General features: G+C 40.0%; 1 protein-coding gene and 1 long non-coding RNA gene across 4 annotated transcripts; one reads left to right on the top strand and one right to left on the bottom strand.

The window, feature by feature from the left end:
- Positions 1-31: 31 nt before the first annotated feature.
- nat16 (N-acetyltransferase 16) lies at positions 32-20,474 on the bottom strand. 3 transcript variants are annotated; one of them, XM_058068054.1, is made up of 5 exons: positions 20,223-20,474; positions 6,636-6,861; positions 5,363-5,587; positions 4,957-5,294; positions 32-4,890 (listed from the first exon to the last, which is right to left on the bottom strand). In XM_058068054.1, the coding sequence occupies exons 2-5, from the start codon at positions 6,852-6,854 to the stop codon at positions 4,662-4,664; spliced, it is 1,011 nt and encodes a 336-aa protein (XP_057924037.1). In that variant the 5' UTR covers positions 6,855-6,861; positions 20,223-20,474; the 3' UTR covers positions 32-4,661. The 3 variants fall into 3 exon arrangements, with proteins under 3 accessions (XP_057924037.1, XP_057924036.1, XP_057924039.1); XM_058068053.1 differs by having other exon boundaries at positions 20,269-20,473; XM_058068056.1 differs by lacking the exon at positions 20,223-20,474 and adding an exon at positions 10,236-10,288.
- On the top strand, positions 3,523-21,608 carry LOC131125986 (uncharacterized). Its single transcript, XR_009129092.1, has 4 exons — positions 3,523-5,598; positions 8,381-8,651; positions 14,212-14,275; positions 21,306-21,608. It is a non-coding gene; the product is annotated as an uncharacterized LOC131125986 (long non-coding RNA).
- The last annotated feature ends 145 nt before the right edge of the window (positions 21,609-21,753 follow it).

Here is a 21,753-nt window from a genome sequence, read left to right on the forward strand (position 1 = left end):
CAGCTCATTTAAAAACAAAAAAAAAAAACAGTTCAATGACCAGACAAGGTTTATTTCAAGACAAAACTGCAAATATAGCTCTGTTATGCTATAAAAATAGATGAATTTAAAAGTAAAATTATTTGTTGTCTTTAGCAGCGCTGAGCCATAGAAGTGTCTTCATGCTAGTGATAAAAAAAAAATGTCACTAATACTGTACTTCTATGATAAACCAAGCTCACCATATATAAAAGAAAACACAGACACGTTAGTCGTCTTTACTAACATATTAAATGAGGAAGCTTTGTTCATGTCCCTCCTTTTTTTTTTCGGAGGTCCAAGGCATCACCAACCAATGCCGAGATGAATCAATCACTACATTACAAGCACACACAAGGTTTGAATGTACACATAAAAAAAAAGTACATATTTCTCGCTCCACTAGTCTAACAGTGATTATAATTTGCCTGCAATACTAGCCAGTCTTAACAATCATGTCTTTAAAAAAAAAAGGACAATGTGAGCGGCAAAAGGGGTTTTCACAAAAATAGAAGCGCTCACTACAAGCCTTAAAAACTAGTTTACTCAAATGTATTTGCATCTCTGTCTATCCGACAGCGTTTATAATACATCCTGTTCTTGTGTTTCTAAGGATGACACACGGCCTTGATTGATTAGAAAACAGCTCAACAAGGTGAAGTTAAGGATGCTACTTGGCTATTATTGCCACTGATTACTAAAGTGCATGCTCATCATTCACCTACTGTATGAACTCAATGGCTTGTACAGGCATTTGTTAAACACATCAATGTTACACTATTCCACTGCAAAGTGCTGTATTTCAGTGTCAGGATCCCATTTTGAACTAAAAAACTTGTTTCTTTTCGGTGTGTTAGTTTTCTATTTGACTTTAAATATCAGATTAGCAGTCTCAAGCATGCATAAAATTCAACTGTTTTTCGCCACAAATACAAAAAACACTAATCTTATCTGAGTAACCATATTAGTGATGTGACCAATTTTTTGTTGACATGGTTCAACGAGTGACAGGAGATCATTTTAAATTTCACATTAAAAATAGAATGTTTTATTCTTTAAAAAAAAAAAAAAAAAAAAGGACTTCCCCACTTTCCCACTTTCCCACCCCCACATGCCCTGTAGGTTTCCTGCCGGCACCAAAATAATAACATTAGTCTTTAGCCTTCCAGCACAACATCCACTATTTACATTTGTTACATAAAAAAAATAAGACCACAAAAAAGAATAAAATAAGTCTAAGGATTCATTTTCAAACAGATGCTGTGTTTGGTTGTGAGGAAAAAAAATAAATTCTATCAATTAGTTCCAAGTAGTCAGCTGCGATATTCATGTACTGTATGTGTCGTTACTGTATATGTAACATCTTTTACTCTTGTAGACTGTATACATAGGTACGTATATGTATGTATGTATGTATGTATTGTTTCAATGAATGAACAAATGGCAGCAAACATGAGGGCACTGCTTTGAGATCATTTTCTACTTTCTTTGGTTAAAAACAAACTTATTATTAGGCTACCTGGTTTGTGACTTTACAATAATGGCTCTCATAATACAATCAATTAATTACACTTTATATATGTATTTATATTATAGTGTAAATACTAGGGGTGTCACTAGACAATAGACGAGGTCTTAACTTTACTTGTAAGAAAAGTAAAAGTACAACTGACAATATATTGTTATCTACTAATATAATTTCTAGTATGCTTCTATTTCTGGCGGTAACATAGTGACTGTAGAGATGGTATGACTGACAAAAGGGCTCACTCCGTACATGCCATTGTTCTATGGAAGTAACATGTCAAGGTGCTGAAACCAATGCACAGAGTGAACTCTCTTTCTGTATGTTTGGAGGTGGCATATGACGCATGCAAATGGAAATATGAAGTTTTCATTCATTTGGCGGCACGGCGGTCTAGTGGTTAGTGGCAGACCTCACAGCTAGAAGACCAGGGTTCAATTCCACCCTCGGCCATCTCTGAATTCGCATGTTCCAAAAACATGCTAGGTTGATTGGCGACTCCAAATTGTCCATAGGTATGAATGTGAGTGTGAATGGTTGTTTGTCTATATGTGACCTGCGATTGGCTAGAGACCAGTCCGGGGTGTACCCCGCTTCTTGCCTGAAGACAGCTGGGATAGGCTCGAGCATCCCCGCGACCCTTGTGAGGAAAAAGTGAATGAATAAATTTTTATTTTATTATTTTTTTAAATTTTATTATTTATTTTTATCGCAGGCCTAGTGCCCATTAGATAATCTTTTAATCTTGCGAGATCTTATGACACCCCTAGTCTATACACCAAATTTTTGATTGGACAGTAAAAGCAATCAAGCCGCATGGGGGAACCCTGGAGAAAACTCCACTTCTTGTATTTGAATGTAAAACTTATTGTGACTGACAGGGTAAAAAAAATGCGCCAACATCCAACCACTCCAAACACATGAAATGATCCAAATCCAAAAAAACACAAGCGAAAAGGCTGCAATCACATAAACCCTGCAGGATCAAAAAGAAATGCTAATGAAAAATGCAGCAAATCCAAAAAAACGGCAGAATGAAATGTATGTTCATTTTTCTTTACGTTTTTGTTTTGTATCCTTAAAGGCGTCTAGCGACCCTGGTAGCCTGGCTAACTTTTGTTTTGTTTCTCTTTGTTTTCTCTTTCACTTTTCATTTGTTTATGATCCTGTAGCAGTTGTTTGTCTATATGTGCCCTGTGATTGGCTGGCGACCAGTCCAGCGTGTACCCCGCCTCTCGCCCGAAGACAGCTGGGATAGGCTCCAGCACCCCCCACGACCCTCGTGAGTAAAAAGCGGTAGAAAATGAATGAATGAATGAATGAATATACAGAGACAATGTGCCCTGTGATTGGCTGGCGACCAGTCCAGGGTGTACCCCGCCTCTCGCCCAAAGACATCTGGGATAGGCTCCAGCACCCCTGCGACCCTCGTGAGGAAAAAGCGGTAGAAAATTAATGAATCTATAGAGACAATGTGCCCTGTGATTGGCTGGCGACCAGTCTAGGGTGTACCCCGCCTCTCGCCCAAAGACAGCTGGGATAGGCTCCAGCACCCCTGCGACCCTCGTGAGGAAAAAGCGGTAGAAAATGAATGAATCTATAGAGACAATGTGCCCTGTGATTGGCTGGCGACCAGTCCAGGGTGTACCCCGCCTCTCGCCCAAAGACAGCTAGGATAGGCTCCAGCACCCCTGCGACCCTCGTGAGTAAAAAGCAGTAGAGAATGAATGAATGAATGAATGAAACTGTAGCGTTTATGTGATTACAGCATTTTCCGTTGCATGTGTTTTATGATCTGTCCAGGGTGTACCCCGCCTCTCGCCCCAAGACAGCTGGGATAGGCTCCAGCACCCCCACGACCCTCGTGAGTAAAAAGCGGTAGAAAATGAATGAATGAATGAATATACAGAGACAATGTGCCCTGTGATTGGCTGGCGACCAGTCAAGGGTGTACCCCGCCTCTCGCACGAAGACAGCTGGGATAGGCTCCAGCACCCCCGCGACCCTCGTGAGGAAAAAGCAGTATAAAATGAATGAATGAATGAATGAATGAATGATCCTGTAGCGTTTATGTGATTACAGCATTTTCCGTTTCATTTATGATGTTGGCGTGCTTGTATTTGGGATCGTTCCTCTGTTCGGAGCGGTAAACCACACATATTTGATTGAAATATGAATCTGCCATGGTCTTACGGTGCTGCAATCATTATCTGCTACTACTACTACCGTGTTATATTATTGACTTCTTAGATCGAGTTATCCTCACTCAGTGTTGATAAAGTGCTTTCTGGAACAAACTATTTGAGGTATGCAGGTTTTAAAACTACTTCACAAGTATGTAGAAGTTCCAGTAACACTGTTTGTAATGGTTAAGTATCAGTTGTACTTGTTCTAACCCCGGTTATTTATTTATTTTTTTTTACACTGTTGAGCATGTTCAAGCATTAGCATTGTAGTTTGGCATTATTCTATCCATAACCAAAAGCCTCTATTCCACTCACAGCTTTAGAAAGTTTGTTCCTGCAAAAATAGTGAATCAGTAACGTACATATATATATTCACAGTTATGAAATATGACAACAACAACAAAAAAAAATGTTCATTTCGCCAAAAGGAGAATTAGTTTACGGTTGCTATATTTTGTCTTCTACTATCCTAACAGCAGGTCTTTGTCAATTTTAAAGTGCCTTCAGAGTTGTGCAGATGTTGTAAGCCAACTCAAGTCGTCGTGGTTCTATTTACAGCAAACAGCAGCAAGGTTTGAAATGCCCAAAGGGTTATTCGCCCCCTTCAAAGAGGAGCTTTTTAGGTTACATATCTGCAACCTGAACCCCTCACTTGGTTGTAGAGTACGTTATGAGAAGCCCAGTGGTCCATGACTTTAAAATCTGAATATGAACTCTGTGTACTAGGGAATGGACTCAGCATAGGAATTATTATCAACCAACTCTTATCAAAAGTATTTAGGATCCCCCTGTCGTTATTTCAAAAAAATAATATCCACTTATGTTTCAAACTCTTGACTGTAGAATGATTGACAGTATTCTAATCTAACATATGTAGTATGGTTAGTCGCTGCGGCTCATCGAGCTGTGTCCGTTGGCCTCCTTGCTGGTGACTACATGACGTCTGATTCCACGACGCATTGCTCTGTGTATTCCTTCACTAGCTCCACTTTCAGAATGTCGCGGCAAAAGTCGACCATTGGCTTCCAGAGAGGCGGGTCCAGGAACATCTGGCACATCACGTGACCCTTCAGAGTGGCGGTGTGGCGCTGAAGATGACACAGGAACTGCTGGCGGACCAGGTCCAGATCTTTGCCGAACATATCGATGTTCAGGTAATACCTGGTGAAAAAAAACGTTAATGGAATACAGTCGAGAATGAGAACGAAAAAGTGTACACACGCATACCAATCATCTCCGATCGGGACCTTGAATGGGAAAGTGCAGAGGCTGCCCACGGTAGGCTTGGAGGCATCATCCACCATCCAATCAATGTCCTTCTTCATCAGGATGGCCATGTTACTGGGCAGAGGTTTGAATGGCTGCCAGTCTTGGATGATGGTGGCGTTTGGAAGGACCCCCTGCATCAGGTCAGTGGTCAAATACAGACGATTAATGGTGCTGTTGTCTAGACGTACGGGAGGCCCATTTGTGAAGAAGGTGGACAGCGGCGGCTGGATATGTCCACCAAGATCAGACAAACGTAACTTGAGGTCTTCAGCTCGGAAACGCACCAACAGGATGCCCTGTGGGAAGGAACGTTACGGTCGGATCAAAGTCAAACGGACGTCATTGAAGTAAGGATGTACCGTACCTGCTTGGTTATGATGCGATACTTCTGGAAGTCCTTGGGTCCAAGTTGGTCGTCACGAGTCAGGCGACTCACTTTCACCTCTGGATATTTGGATTTGACGAGATCGGAGCAAAATCGCAGCAGGACTCCCGCCACGCCTTTGCCTCGTTCCTGGGGGGCCACACGGAGACCCTCGACCAACATGGTCTCCCCGTCGTCAATCACGCACACCGACTCCAAAGCGATCTGTTATGAAAGTAAGAACCAAAATGATTTATTCAATGGTTTCATTTAAGTATCATAAACATTGTGGTCATCTACACTCTTAAAAATGCTGGGTTGTTTTTTTTTACCCAACTGCTGGGTTGAGCCTGTTGGGTCATTTAATTGGGTCATTTTTTATTGAATCGGGTATTCTGAGAACCCAATTTGCTGGGTTATCTCTGTTGGGTGCTAGGTTATTTGCTGCTGGGTTGGGATTTCCATTATGTAAAATAAAATATTCAAAATATTCAATTCTATTCTATTCTATTCTATTCTATTCTATTCTAAATTAAAATCAAAATTAATTAAATTAAATTAAAATCAAAATTAAAATAAAATCAAAATTAAATTAAAATCTAAATTAAATTAAATTAAATTAAATTAAATTAAAATCAAAATTAATTAAATTAAATGAAATTAAAATCAAAATTAATTAAATTAAATGAAATTAAAATCAAAATTAATTAAATTAAATGAAATTAAAATCAAAATTAATTAAAAATAAATTAAAATAAATTAAAATTAAAAATAAATTAAAATCAATTAAAATCAAAATAAATTAAATTAAATTAAAATTAAAATTAAAATTAAAATTAAAATTAAAATTAAAATTAAAATTAAAATTAAAATTAAAATTAAAATTAAAATTAAAATTAAAATTAAAATTATATATATATATATATATATATATATATATATATATATATATATATATATATATATATATATATATATATACACACATACGTATAAATGGTATATTGGCAACCCAATTAGCTGGGTTGAAATAACCCAGCCGTGTAGTAAATATGAACCCAGCGTTGGGTCATTTGAACAACCCAATGTACAACCCAATTGTTGGGTTAAGAGAACCAACCCAACTTGTTGGGTTAAAATAATCCAACGCGAGGTTGGTCAAATATTTAACCAGCGTTGGGTTGGGAAACAACCCATATTGGGTTGTTTTTAACCCAGCATTTTTAAGAGTGTATACTTCATGTCCATCAGTCAACAAAGACGCAAAACGTACCACTTTTCCTTGTTTGCGTGCCAGTATGACCGTGCGGTTGCTTTCCTGCAGCCAACTGGTGTATCTAGTGGGAAGGTAGTCCAGACCTCCATAGATGTCCTGGCTCATAGCCATGATGTCATCAAAGTCCTCCTCAGTGGCCACGGTGAACTGAAGGCCTGCCTGGGACAGAGCCTCGGGGAGCTGGGGTGTGATCAGGCTGGTATCGATCTTCATCATGAAACAACTGATGAGATAGAAAGCGGAGGGACGATTATTGCATTGGGGGGGAAAAAAGACCCCCCCTCTTCCAGTCACAATCATGTCACAAGTTTCATAGTCAGCAAAGCAACAGCAGAAAGCCACAACCTTCTAAACATCTGAACCTCCAATGCATTCACTCAGGAACATATAGACAAACAACCATTCACACTCACATTCATACCTATGGACAATTTGGAGTCACCAATTAACCTAGCATGTTTTTGGAATGTGGGAGGAAACCGGAGTACCCGGACAAAACCCACACATACACGGGGAGAACATGCAAACTCCACACAGAGATGGCCGAGGGTGGAATTGAACCCTGTTCTCCTAGCTGTGAGGTCTGCGCGCTAACCACTAGACCGCCCACTATATCATATCAGCACCATTCTCTCTATTAACAGATGCTGATTGGTTGCCATGCCAACTTATCAACCCGCAAATCATTCCAAAATGAAGCAATGGACCCAAGCCACTGCATCATAACATAACGTGGGGAAGAGAAAAGACACAAAAGCAACACTCAACACAACCCAAATAAAAGAGGAAACAAACAAAAAAAAGTCCAACAAGAAGTGTTTTTTAATGAGGTGAGAATATCAACATATTGTATTAATGGCATATTAATGGCATACATGGTAATCCAGGGTTAAAAAAAAACCAAACAAACCATGCAACATAACAGTAAAATGATGAACAACGTTTAATACAACAAATAAGAATGCCATCACACATTCACATAGGTAGAACTGGGTATAATAATACTTTGGGGATCCCGTCATATGCATCTGACTGTTATTATTATGTATTTATGTATTATCCAGCCATTCATTCATTCATTCATTTTCTACCGCTTTTTCCTCACGAGGGTCGCAGGGGTGCTGGAGCCTATCCCAACTGTCTTCGGGCGAGAGGCGGGGTACACCCTGGACTGGTCACCAGCCAATCACAGGGCACATATAGACAAACAACCATTCACACTCACAGTCATACCTATGGACAATTTGGAGTCACCAATTAACCTAACATGTTTTTTTTTGGAATGTGGGAAGAAACCGGAGTACCCGGAGAAAACCCACGCATGCATGGGGAGAACATGCAAACTCTGAGGGTGGAATCGAACCCTGGTCCTCCTAGCTGTGAGGTCTTTATCCAGCCATATTGGCACATATTTAAATTCAGAGAAAAAAAACAATAACAATGTATGTTAATACCCAGTGCTAGCTATAAGTAGCATGAAAGAGATGATGTGTTCAAAAATACAGAAGTACATAGGCAACGGTCCACTGGAACATTCCAGTTGATTTTGTTTGCATTAAAATCCATGGCAACCAACACAATCGCATCATTCCGGCATCTTTGCAAACAAGCAGAGTCTCATTTAGCAAGACTGTATGCACGTTGTTTGTAAATCAAGAGTCCAAAAAAAACGGATCTGGGGGAAGAATGGGCTTTTTGTCAGAGGACGTTTTATGACTGTAATCTATCACTCTGTTCCATAGGCTTTCATTCCACCACCATTCACTTTAAAAGCATGTCGGAATGCCACTGCAATGAAGGAGAAGAGGGGTCGGATGATGCTGAAGTGCCAGAATCGACGGTGAGGGGGGGAACACGGGACAGCTGCAAATATCGAGAACTGAAAATTCCCAACAAAGCAAAAAGAAGTTTGGGAAGAAGGTGATGGATTGCTGTCCTCTCACCGAAGAAGAAATGGAAGATCTCCACACAAGAAAGAAGAAAATGGAGGAGCATCTCGATCACATCACATGGGTAAGCAAAGTCTCTTCTTATTTCATCGTCAGAAGCCTCAGTACTTAACGATAATGAACAAAGCCGTCGTTAAAGTCTCGAAATAAGAGTCAAGTGTTTATAGAAGATAGCAAAGGTTCCTCATGTCCCAATAATGTGAGGGAATTTTGTAATGCAAACACGGTCTTCTCCTTCCCATCATGCTTTGATGCTTAGAGATGAGACCTGGCACGGCTGCTTGGCATTACACGCACATCATGTGTCCTTCCTCTCTCTCTGTGTGGCTGCTGATAAGAGCGAGTACTCCACCAGCAAAAATACAATCTGGCCACGTTTTCAATGAGCACCGTTAAATGTGTGAGCAAACATCCGTGAGTTGACAAAACACACAAAAATGCACCGCGCCACCGTGACCGTGTCGTTGAATTGACAAAGTCATGCGGAAAGGTTTGCCCCAAATCCTGTGTGCGTGTTGCTCACACCGGCTAAAATTAGTTACAGGCTGTAGTCACAAATTCATTCATTCATTCATTTTCTACCGCTTTTCCTCACAAGGGTCGCGGGGGGTGCCGGAGCCTATCCCAGCTGTCTTTGGGCGAGAGGCAGGGTACACCCTGGACTGGTCGCCAGCCAATCACAGGGCACACATAGACAAACAACCATTCACACTCACATTCATACCTATGGACAATTTGGAGTCTCCAATTAACCTAGCATGTTTTTGGAATGTGGGAGGAAACCGGAGTACCCGGAGAAAACCCACGCATGCACGGGGAGAACATGCAAACTCCACACAGAGATGGCCGAGGGTGGAATTGAACCCTGGTCTCCTAGCTGTGAGGTCTGCGCGCTAACCACTAGACCGCCATGCTGCCCTAGTCACAAATTACTGTCTTTTTTTTTTTTTACATTATTTGTCTTCAGTAAGGTCATGTATACCGTCTTTTCTATTAACAGTCACCTATAAGATTTATTACAGGTCAGTTAATAGCCACTAAAATATAGCACACAACGTCAATATTCATTCATTCATTCATTTTCTACCGTTTTTCCTCACGAGGGTCGCGGGGGGTGCTGCAGCCTATCCCAGCTGTCTTTGGGCGAGAGGCAGGGGTACACCCTGGACTGGTCGCCAGCCAATCACAAGGCACATATAGACAAACAACCATTCACACTCACATTCATACCTATGGACAATTTGGAGTCGCCAATTAACCTAGCATGTTTTTGGAATGTGGGAGGAAACCGGAGTACCCGGAGAAAACCCACGCATGCACGGGGAGAACATGCAAACTCCACACAGAGATGGCCGAGGGTGGAATTGAACCCTGGTCTCCTAGCTGTGAGGTCTGCGTGCTAACCCTAGTCACAAATTACAAATTACTGTCTTTTTTTTTTTTACATTATTTGTCTTCAGTAAGGTCATGTATACCGTCTTTTCTTATTAACAGTCACCTATAAGATTTATTACAGGTCAGTTAATAGCCACTAAAATATAGCACACAACGTCAATATATTTTTTTTAATTGTTTTTTCAAGTACGTTGCCAGCTTTGAGCATTTCCCTGGTGAGCACCTCAAAAGTACAAAACTCAAATTAACACACCATGTCTTGGGTAGATTATCCTGGCGGTAAGGTGCTGAGAACATGGACACCAAAATGAGTCATGTCTCCGGAGGGGGAGGGGCATCCTGGGATCGGCTCTTGTGGCTTGACGCCCGAAGGCTCCAGGCTGATGCTAACACATACGCATAGCGCCACAGAAGGCTCCATGTCATTTTTTCCCCCACACGTGATCCTATACATGAAACAAACCATTGACACAAAGGTACCACAGAATGATTAGTTGGTAGATCTCTGTGATTTTTTTTTTGCCATACAAATACAAATCAAAATGTGCAAAGATGACCTTCATGGATAGCGATACATGGGAGTCTGTAGCGAAGCATTATTCAGACAGAGGTCAGGGAAAATTACGCCTTGACGTTTAAAAAAATGTCTGCCCTTCCTTTGGTTGGTCCTTGTGACTATAGTACATTCCAGAAGGACGCCTTTCAAACAACATAGGGCTTGTTCATACAGTGGAGCCCGCTCATCTCAACGCCCATCGGACTGGCTGACTCATGTCGACATAAGCAGTTGTCAACTGAAACCCAAACTAGCCATTACTTTACTTGTGACTTTATACTCAGTACTAATTGCAGTAGTTCTATATTTGACAACAATGACGATAAAGATTTTGTTGTAATGCACAAATCTTAGTTCCGGTTGCTAACAATCTAAATCTCAATGTGAATCTTACTTTACACCAGGGGTCTCAAACACGCGGCCCGCGGGCCAATTGTGGCCCGCAGGACACTAGTTTGAGGCCCCCGCCTTGATATGAAAGTTTAATGTTAGTGCGGCCCACGCAAGTTTGATATGGATGCTGTATGGTATCATGTAGGTTAAATAACTGTTAATAGTTATCCTCCCTATCCGTGTGGAAGTGGTAAGTTTTTGGCTATTTAAGTTTCAAGGAAGTAACTTGAAGGCTACCGTTTAGGTCGCTAGCTCTCTAGTTTGCAAGTTAGCATGAGTCTCAAGACCCTGCAGTTGCGCAATATGTTGTAAATAAAAAGAGTATAAATGTGACTATAGTCGTGTTTTGTCATGTCTACAGGGCTCTCATAATGCTTTGTTCATTTTAATCTGAAAAAAGAATTTGTCTACCCACCAACTATATGTGGTTTCTTAAGTTTTTATTATTTGCCGTTTTATTATTATTATTATTATATTTATTTATTTATTACTGATTGATTGATTTTCTTTATTCTTGATTTGTTTATTTATTTTTCATCTTATGTTGTGTAGAAAAATAAAAAGTAAGATATTTGAGAACAGTGGAATGTTTTATCAGTGCTTTTCTTGTAGAAAATTGGAACCAAAGCGAAGTTTTTAAAAAATTTTTGTTTTTATTTTTTATTTTTTGGAAAACTGATGCGGCCCAGTCTCACCCAGACCAGAGCTCCAGTGGCCCCCAAGTAAATTGAGTTTGAGACCCCTGCTTTACACTATGTGCTGTGTACTCTATAACTACAGAGTAGTCCTGTTGCTGTTGTCATTTCACTGCTTGACAATAATGAAGATAATACACTACCAGAGGTGGGAGAAAGTCAGTGTTTTGCAAATCTCAAGTAAATCTCGAGGCTTTAATCCCAAGTCTTGAGTCAGGTCTCAAGTAAAGACATTCAAGTCCAAGTCAAATCTAAAGTGAGACAAGAAAATACAAGACAAATCGATCCATCCATTTTCTGTAATGCTTATCCTTACAGGGTCGCGGGCATGCTGGAGCCTATCCCAGCTGTCTTCGGGCGAGACTGGTAGCCAGCCAATCACAGGTCACATATAGACAAACAACCATTCACACTCACATTCATACCTATGGACAATTTGGAGTCACCAATTAACTTAACATGTTTTTGGAACGTGGGAAAAAAACCTCCCATGCACGGGGAGAAAGGTCCAAAGTCCTTACAAGTCATAAGCACTTTTTAGTAAACTATTCAATTTTACAAACACCATCAATTCATCTGTTTTCTATTCCGCTTGTCCTCGAGAGGGTCACGGGTATGCTAGAGCTGATCTGAGCTGTCCTCAAGCGAGAACTGGGATACACCTCAAATTGTTTGCCAGCCAATCACAGAGCACATACAGACAAAGAACCAATCACAACTATAGACAATGTAGAGTTTGACCAATACAATGAATGCATTCTGGATTGTGACGTATAGCATTCAGGATATTGTCAATGCAAATCAGTTCAACAACAAATGAACTTCCGAAAATGTTCAAGGATTTGTGAGAGGATTTGTTCACATGCGCACAATGAAGAAAATGGTCTTCTTTCAGTCTTTATGTTGACTCTCATCGACATTTTGTTGGAAGATGTAGGAAACATTTTAAGCATTCGGAATTATCAAGACGTGAACTCACCGAATGTGTGTGTGTTTCTGTGTGTATGTGAAGGTGTGTGAGTGGATTGAGTTTGGAAGTGAACATGTTTGACTGGTCAATATTAGGTTTAGCTGTTAGCACCAAATCTTCACCTCAAGTTAAATGTTGTGTTCAGTTATGAGACCTTCAAGGAAAACCACCCGTTTCATTGGAACTGTCTGCTCGTTTTCCCTCTTTGTGATATCTTCTTTCAAAGAATACAATTCTAATAAGCTCTGCTGATCTTACATCGGTTTCTTATGTAGCCTACATAAGTACATTAGTTTGTTACCCCAAATCAACCCAACTCACCGTCATTTGCACAACTTAAGGTGTTTCTTGCTTCTCTGTCTGTTATTCCCATGCTGCAGCTTTTGCACACGGTAATTTGTTTTTTTGTTTATGACCTTGTACTTTGCAAATGCAAATGAAATTATCCTCTGCAGCATGTTTACGGTGCTAATCACTGCCAGTTTTTTTGTTCTTAAACTTGATTGGATGTTAATATATGCATTCACTTGAGCAGATTATGTGAGAAAATGTGTTGTTTTACTGGAAATGACATAATAACTGTCATGTTAGTTGAACACACTCACTGAAAATGGTTCCAGACCCTACTACTAATTTAGAATAGACTCACGTGTTAGCAATTCCTTGTTGTTTTTTTTCTGGACAACGTACTTGCAATACACTGATGTAATGCCGGGTTTAAATGGTGTTACACTCGTATGACCCAATATAGTAGACAGACTGACTGACGGTCTTTTTTACCGAACAATTCCAACAGAACTACATTAACAATTAAGCTTTTTCTGCCTTGTATTTGTATTTTAGTTCATATAGCTATTTTTATGCTTAAAATACCAGCGGTGTTCAAACTGCAATATCGCCAGCCACAGTTCGCAGTCATTAATGCCAAAGTTCAAGTCGAGTTGCAAGTATTTTATATATTCTATATTTTTACGGTTGTCAATCCACCAGAACAAATCCCTCATATTGTGCGAAGTACACCTGGCAACAAATCACATTCTGATGATATTGTCAAGTCAAGTCCAAAGTCATTAAATTTTGACTTGTTTCTGATTCAAGCCTAAGTTGCTTGACTGGAATCCACACCTCTGGAGTGTACTACAACACGTCAAAATATAATGTTTATGTTGTCGTTGTAAGCGTGATCGAGTTAAGCGGGTTCCACTGTACTATAATGCGTTTTGTAGCAAAATAACTCCTTTGTGGCTTATTTAGCATGATTGGGAAAGCTTGAACACACTGAATATGAATATCGAAAGGCCAGTTGAAAGTGACCTCAACCTTAGCTAAACATCAATCAATAATGTCCATGTGTAGCAAAGACATGCAAACCAATATTGTTGCAGGCGGTAAATAGGATGAAAGCTTTCAACACCATTAGCGCTAATACTAAATATGATCATTAATTTACCATGTATAAAAATGCATGTTGCAGTTGTTACCAATTGTTAGTAATAGTATTGCTTTACTTTGCATTGCTTAAAGTCAAGTATGCCTGAGAACAAAATGCATATAAAAAAAACAAGCAATTCAGTCATGAAATGATTTAATATTAAAAACAATATTATGTTCACAGAAACGGATGCCTCCAAAGCCGACATGTCACCTGCAGCCAAGCCTCGATATGGTCTCACTGAAAAGTAAGAAACATCTATTATTATCTTCAAAGTATTACATACATACAGTAGGTATTAAATGTTTATGACATGACACAAGCACATATGCATTTACCTGTAAGTCGACTCATGGTGCGTTTACTGCCTTCGTGGTATAGGAGAGCATCAAGTGTGTTCTGCAGCACTGCTGGTGCGGAAGAGACAAAAATGCAATACAACACTACAACTCGCTTTTACAGTTTTAGCTCTCTTGCATTATCTAAGCTGTGTTGTTAAGACAGATACATATTAGGAATCAATAATGATAAATAATAATATATAAGTGAAGAGAAGCACTTGAATTAGCAGGCTGGTAGCAATTTCTAACACTTCAAGTAATATTATTCATTTTTTATGCCACTTGTCCTCACTAGGGTTGCTTATATAAACCAAATATTCCAATAATATACTACTACCTAGCTATCAGTAGTGGCAACTAAGGAGTTGAATATTTTAAAAATAATATGTTAGCAGGTTTTTATTGTCCAACCCCATCCTTCACTGTGTTATGTTTGAGATGACATTTGATTATTGGCTTGCACATTGTTGATATGTTTTTGACCAAATGTGGACACCACGTGAAGGGGCAGCCATTGGCCCAAATGGCTGCTGTTATAAAATGAGGGTCAAAGGAAGGAAAGTGTGCGGGGGATGGGTGGTGGGATTATACTGCTACTACTGGCTGTAATAAATATGATGAGAAAAGGTCCAAAAAAAAAAAGGCCTAGAGGGTTTTTATTGTCCAATTTGAGGGAAGGAAGAGTGCTATCCAAGCAGACCCAAACGATGACGACATGTCACAGCTCATACCTTCATCCGGGCCTTTTGACCTCTTCATTCTAACACAGCCTCCTCTTCATCTCCAACATCATCCTATCCTCCTCCCCCGAGCTTCACCTTCTGGAGAACCCCCCCCCCCCCCCCCCCCCCCTCCTCCTCTTGCCAGCCTCCCTACCATCCCCCTCCTAAATCTGTCCTGCCTTTACTATACATCTCAGGCCCCCTCATTACTAACAATACACCGTGCAACAAAAACAATGTCGCCTCTGTCCCCTAAGTTGGCTTCCGAAAAAAAAAAAAAAAAAGACATTTGCTTAGTGGTCATTTTCCAATTATTACTCATACTTGCAACATGAGTTGTCAGTCAGGTCAAAGACCTTGACTGTGTCTCAATAGGTGCATCAGTGCGTTTACACTAAAAAGTGCAGTTAAATGCAGGAGCGGTGAACATCTACACATTTACCACCCTTAATCAATCATCACCAGGGGAGGAATTAACTTGCAACTAATGGTTGCAATTTACCAAAGAAGGTAAAGCGGGTGATTTTTATTTCCGGTAATTGTGCAACCACAGTCATGGATTCAAAATTTGTACCCTCAAGAACTAAGCGCACATAGTATACTTATTGAAGTGTACTCCATTTGAGACACAGCCCTTGCCAAACCCACCCTGGACAAATTACCAACTTTTGTATCGCCACAAGTACACGCTATGTTTACACCCAGTCAGTTTGCTACGTGTTATTTCTACACGTGGATTGTTTTTTCCATCCTAGCAATTTTTTAGGCTGCAGTATACAGAGAAAATGTTTAATTTCTTATTCCTGATTAAAGCCCTTTGAGGCTCCTTTGTGATTATGGGTTATATAAATAAACTTAACCTGACTTGACTTTTTTTTTTGCATGATTGTCACACTTGAATGTTTCAGATCATCAAACTAAAACAAATATTATTTAATGAAAACACAACTGAATACAAAATACAGTTCTTATTCTTTTATTATTTTTCTTATTTCAACTTTTTATTATTAAGGGAGAAGAACAATACAAACCTACATGGCCCTGTGTGAAAAAGTGATTACTCATTAACACGTAATAAGTAAGAACTGCAATCAAGCGTTGTGAGAACTTGTAATGGGTCTCTTACAGCGTTTTGGAGGAATTTTGGTCCGCTCATCTTTGCAAAAGTGTTGTCATTCAGCCACATTGAAGGGTTTTCCAACATGAAGCGATTTTTTAAGGTCATGCCACAGCATCTCAGTAGGATTCAGGTCAGGACTTTGACTAGGCCAATCCAAAGTCTTCATTTTGTGTTTCTTCAGCCATTCAGAGGTGGACTTGCTGGTGTGTTTTGGATCATTGTCCTGCTGCAAAACCCAAGTTGGTTTCAGCTTGAGGTCACCAACAAATGGCCGGACGTTCTCCTTAAGGATTTTTTGTTTGACAGCAGAATTCATGGTTCCATTTATCACAAGTCTTCCAGGTCTTGAAGCAGCAAAACAGTCCCAAAGCATGACACTACCACCACCATATTTGACTCTTGTTTTTTGCATTACGCCAGATGTGATGGAACACACACCTTCAAAACAAAGTTCAACTTTGGTCTCATAAAACCAAAGAGAATTTTCCCAAAGGTCTTAGGGATCATTGACATGTTTTCTGGCAAAATTGAGACAAGTTATTGTTGTTCAGCAGTTTCAGGTTTTGTCTTGGAACTCATTTGGTGGAGTCATGATCACTGGCATTAAGTTGACTGAGGCCTGCAGTTCTTTGGATGTTGTTGTGGAGTCTTTTGTGACCTCTTGAATGAATTGTTGCTGTGCTCTTGGGATAATTATGGTTGGCTGGCCATTCCTGGGAATCTTTACCATGGTTCCATGTTTTCACCATTTGTGGATAACGGCTCTCACTGTGGTTTGCTGGAGACCCAAAGCTTTAGAAATGGCTTTATTACCTATTCCAGACAGATAGATCTTAATTAATATCAGTTATTACTTTTTCACACAGGGCCATGTAGGTTTGGATTATTTTTCTCCCTTAATAATAACAAGTTTAATTTAATAACTGTATTTGGTATTCAGTTGTGTTGATGATCTGAAATATTTAAATGTGATTTAAATATTTAAGTGTGATAAACATGCAAAAACATAAGAAATCAGGAAAAATAATATAATATTCGCCAGTCCAAAATATCCTAACAAGCTGATTACACCTCCAGTTAGCTTCTTAATTATGGCAAGAAAACATGACATATCGTTTCGTGTTCCAATGAAAGTCAAATTCTTCCATGAGTTTCAGCTGATGACCGATTATGACCGATCAATCATAATTACTTCTTGGGAGGAAGGCAGTTTCCACTGGAACTTGTCAACACGTTTCCTCGTGTTGACAAAAGTGAAGTGAAAGGGGAGGATGTTGTTGTTCTTGTGTATTTTTCTCTCCATTCCATGATTAATACACGCTTTCAATCCCAAATACCAAACTGTCAAAAGCCATCAGCTCACATTCGGACTCTCTCTCTCCTCCTCCTTTTGCTCTCGCTTGCTCTCTTCATTTGGACCGATGCTAGTAGAACTTGACAGTCAGCTAGCACCAGTTTGCCTTTAAAATCCAACATATTATCATTATTTAAAGGATGCGCCCATATTAACGAGCCAATACAGAACATGGAGTTGTGCGCTTATATAAAGAAAAAACTTACCTGACTTTCATTTGATTCATCAAAAGTTGCGTCCCGGTTATTCCGTTTAGAAAGCTCTTCATTCTTTTTCATCACCCATAAAGACGCTTGATGATTTGGGGAAGGTTTTCTGGCTTGACTCCTTCGATTTAAAATGGCATTTTTGGGAAGAAGATGAAGTTCCAGGTGTTTGTTTATGATGGGTTGTTTACTGGGTGCCAAAATTGCATTTGTGCTCCTCCGGGGTTCTTCATGAAAAAGTCAAAAGGTCTGAATTGCCAAGCAATAGCTAATCGGAAAATCTAATTCATAATCATGCTAATTAACATGAGAAATATACAGTACAGTGGAAGCTCAGTTAGCATACGCCTCTGTTAGCATATGTTTTTGGTTTACATTGAAAATGTACTCATATATTGGTATACATTTTTCAGATAGCATACAATAGGGAGCGTTATTATTACACTGCGCAAGTCCAACCGTGGTTACAACATCTTTTTTTTATCACAAAATGTTCCATTACCCGCATGTCACCCATTTATGACATCATCACCAGTTGACTCTGTAGTTCTTTGCTAACTAACACAGTTACGCCACATGTCACTGCTTTTTAAAATTGATCACATTCAAATAGAGCCACACAAAGTTACCAATGCCAGCATTGAGAAACACTATTAAATAAAAAAAAATAACCCATAGCGAAACACAAAGGTGCTGTGTGCATTTACAATTATTTTCTGCATGTAAAACTATAATTAGAGTACATTTTGGTTAGAGTCGAACCCTCCGGAACAGATCAATGATGCTAACCAAGGTTCCACTGTATAGCCTTAATTTGTATTGCTATATAAAGCATATTTAACCATTCTTATGAGCCTAGTCCAATAAGCCCCTCGGCATCTAACTCGCGCTCCAGTCTTCCATCTACTGCGGTGTATGGTGTCCTATTTTTATTTAGGATGAAGGGGTGCTCCAGATGGCCTAGCAATTGGACAATTCCACATGCACGGTGAAATCAAGCGATGGGGAATAATAATATACAGCATGATGATTTGGGTTTGAGGAATAGCTCATGTTGAGAATTATGCTAGAATTGCATAAACCAGCAGATTGCAGGGGGGGCCCGCTTTGTTTTTTTTTGCGACGTGAAAACCAATCGGTGTGAGTCGATGTATGCTCAGCCGCATCTTAGCTTTGTGTTATAGCTGACAGTTAATTAGTTCATATCTAATAATATCTAATTAATAATTCATTTTATTTTTACAATAATAAAAAAATTAGCTGCAGACATCCCTTGTTTAATTTCTTTCTAAATATTGATTTATAGGTTTGTGTGGCATTCTATAGAATCGTTACAAAGGCGGCTTTTAGAACTGTGACCTTTTGGGTGAAAATAACTTGATCATTTAATACACATGACACAAAATAGTCTATAAAGTAAAATAAAATCTCTTAATTTGACAACAGTAACAAAAGCCATCTGCAACGTATCCAAATAAACACACAGCTTTGACTCTCCAAACTAGTTCACGTAAAAAAAAAAAAAATTGTTGCGTTTTATCGAGACAATGCCAGCAGGTTATGTTTCATTGCCCCGTATATGAGCTCCAATGATTTTTTTTCAACAGATGAATCCTCAATCAACACCTAACCGCATCGACACATTATGTCAATAATAAAAAAAGTCCACTGCTTAGTGAGTTACTTTTCATTTCAAGCTAGCAGGAAACAAATCATTCTTTATGGTTAAGTAAATGTTGTCTAGACTTGGCATAATTGATTGATTGGAATGTGGAAAAGCATAGATACTATGCAGACTCAATTAGTTTTGAGATAGTGGTCCATTGAGAAACAGACAAAATGCTCCTGGTATCTACTACCATCATTCCATTAGCAAAGTACTTTATGGCCAAATCATTTTTCTCCTTTTTTTTAAAGTACGCATTACAGTATTCCCATCATGTTTGCATTTAATTGTAGAAAATATAATTTTCAAGATCATCCCTTGCAAAATAAGTACTATCAATTGCATACCTTCCACTTGCTGAAAGTGATATAGAGTATAATGATGCTAAGCTTGCGTATGGTTTTTATTTAGCATCTCTAAGATGCAGAATTATGCGTGAATAATCCAAGTATTCTACTGTGGACAGTCAGTGAGCTGCGCCGTGTGTGACGTCACAAGTCATTAAAAACGTGACAGCAGCAGATGAAATAGAGGCCGGATAACACCGCAAGGTCACGATGCTTGTCGTTATTAAGAGCACATCCTTTGTGAAGGTGACACATAGGAGACTACGGTTAAAGGAGGACATGAAATAATAACACGGAGATACGTCACAATGGACCCAGCAGGCCTGCTGTAAGGCTCGGGGATGTTCCACATCGTGGGTACATTTCCATTACCGAACCTCCTTCACTCTCACTCCAACACCCCCTCCAGCTCCAAACCCCCCCCCCCCCATCCAATACCTAACAGGGCCGCCGCTGTCCAAACCGTCAGCACTGCGGGTCTTACCGCGGATGAGGCTCGGCGCCGGACGTCCTTGGATGCTGGATGTCGGAGACGGGATGGTGGAAGGTTCCCGGCGGCTGACGCACGATGACGAGCTGACGAGAGAAGAGCGGCTCTCTGGCTCACACTAGAGGCTCAAGCCGCTCTCTGGCCCCGCCCCTCCCAGTTGTCCGCGTCAAGCGTGCTGGTGGAGCCAACTGGACTCACTGGAGCGACCCTGCACCGCCGCAGACCCCCCCCCGTCCCCAGGATCCCCCCCTCCTCCTCCTCTGATACTGCATGTGCATGGAATTCCAAGGAGCTTCAGCATGCAACTACCACTCTTCACAATATCATAATATCATATGGTATATTATTTCACTTTTGATATGTACAGTATATACAGCATACAGTGGGGGAAATTAGTATTTGATCCCCTGCTGATTGTTTTAGTTTACCCCCCCCCCTCCCAATGACATAAAACAATCCATCATTTTTTTGGGTGGGTTCAAAAATATAAAAACAGTCCATAAAAAATGAAGGTTATAAATGTATTGTAAACACTTTAAGTTGCTAATGTACACATTCTTTAGTTGGAGTCATTTTATGTGTATTTTTATTTCCAAATGTTTCAAAAAGGAACATATTTGTTTTGGTAAATAATATATATATACTAATACTGATGCCACAGCGCTGTGTTTAGGGGGTACTTGCCTGAATAAGATATTCCACAGGGGGTACTAAGGTTGGTAGTAGGGGAGAATGAGCAATAAAGTCCAAACACCATAAAACAAATGAGATATACATAATTGCTGCAAAAGAGAAATGCTGCAAATTCCAACAACACACAAACCCCCCACAAGACACTGACTGGAGGGTTATCTGTCTTTAAAGATGCCGTGAAGAAGGTTGGCTGACTTTTGTTTTGGTTGAATGAAAAGGTTTTGGTTTGGTACCCTTGAATGCAGCAATATAATAGTTTTTCTCCATTGTTGTGGCTCATTACTTGAAACAGAAATGACATTCTCAAAACTTGACCCTTTGGTCAAACTGTCTTACAGTTGAGCACAAGACCCTATAGCTCTCATCCGAGGGAAACTAGAAGAAGATCCAGGTGAGGTGGCTTGGGAATCTGGCCTCCTGAATGCCTCCCTGGTGAGACGATGTGTCTCAACTGGCCTGGAAGTGCCTCAGCAGCCACCTGGAGGAGCTGGAAAAAGTAGCCGCAGAGATGGAATCTGGACTTCCCTGCTTAGACTGTTGCCCCTGTGAGCCGACCTCAGATAAGCAGTTGAAGATGTATGGATGGACGGACAGATGGATAGATGGACATTTCTGGGACTCTTGGTTCCTTCATTCATTCATTTTCTACCGCTTTTTCTCACGAGGGTCGCGGGGGTGCTGGAGCCTATACCAGCTGTCTTCGGGCGTGAGGCGGGGTACACCCTGGACTAGACAAACAACCATTCACACTCACATTCATACCTATGGACAATTTGGAGTCGCCAA

Source organism: Doryrhamphus excisus, chromosome 3, assembly GCF_030265055.1.
Source record: "Doryrhamphus excisus isolate RoL2022-K1 chromosome 3, RoL_Dexc_1.0, whole genome shotgun sequence".
NCBI lineage: Eukaryota > Metazoa > Chordata > Actinopteri > Syngnathiformes > Syngnathidae > Doryrhamphus > Doryrhamphus excisus.

Excerpts from the sequence above, each read along its gene's own strand:
- nat16 (XM_058068056.1), bottom strand. The coding sequence starts at position 10,279 with ATGTTCTCAGCACCTTACCGCCAGGATAATCTACCCAAGACATG. Across the intron at positions 6,862-10,235 it reads GATAATCTACCCAAGACATG|TTGTTTCATGATGAAGATCG; the intron begins GTGTGTTAATTT and ends CTATCTCATCAG. Across the intron at positions 5,295-5,362 it reads ATCGCATCATAACCAAGCAG|GGCATCCTGTTGGTGCGTTT; the intron begins GTACGGTACATC and ends TCCTTCCCACAG.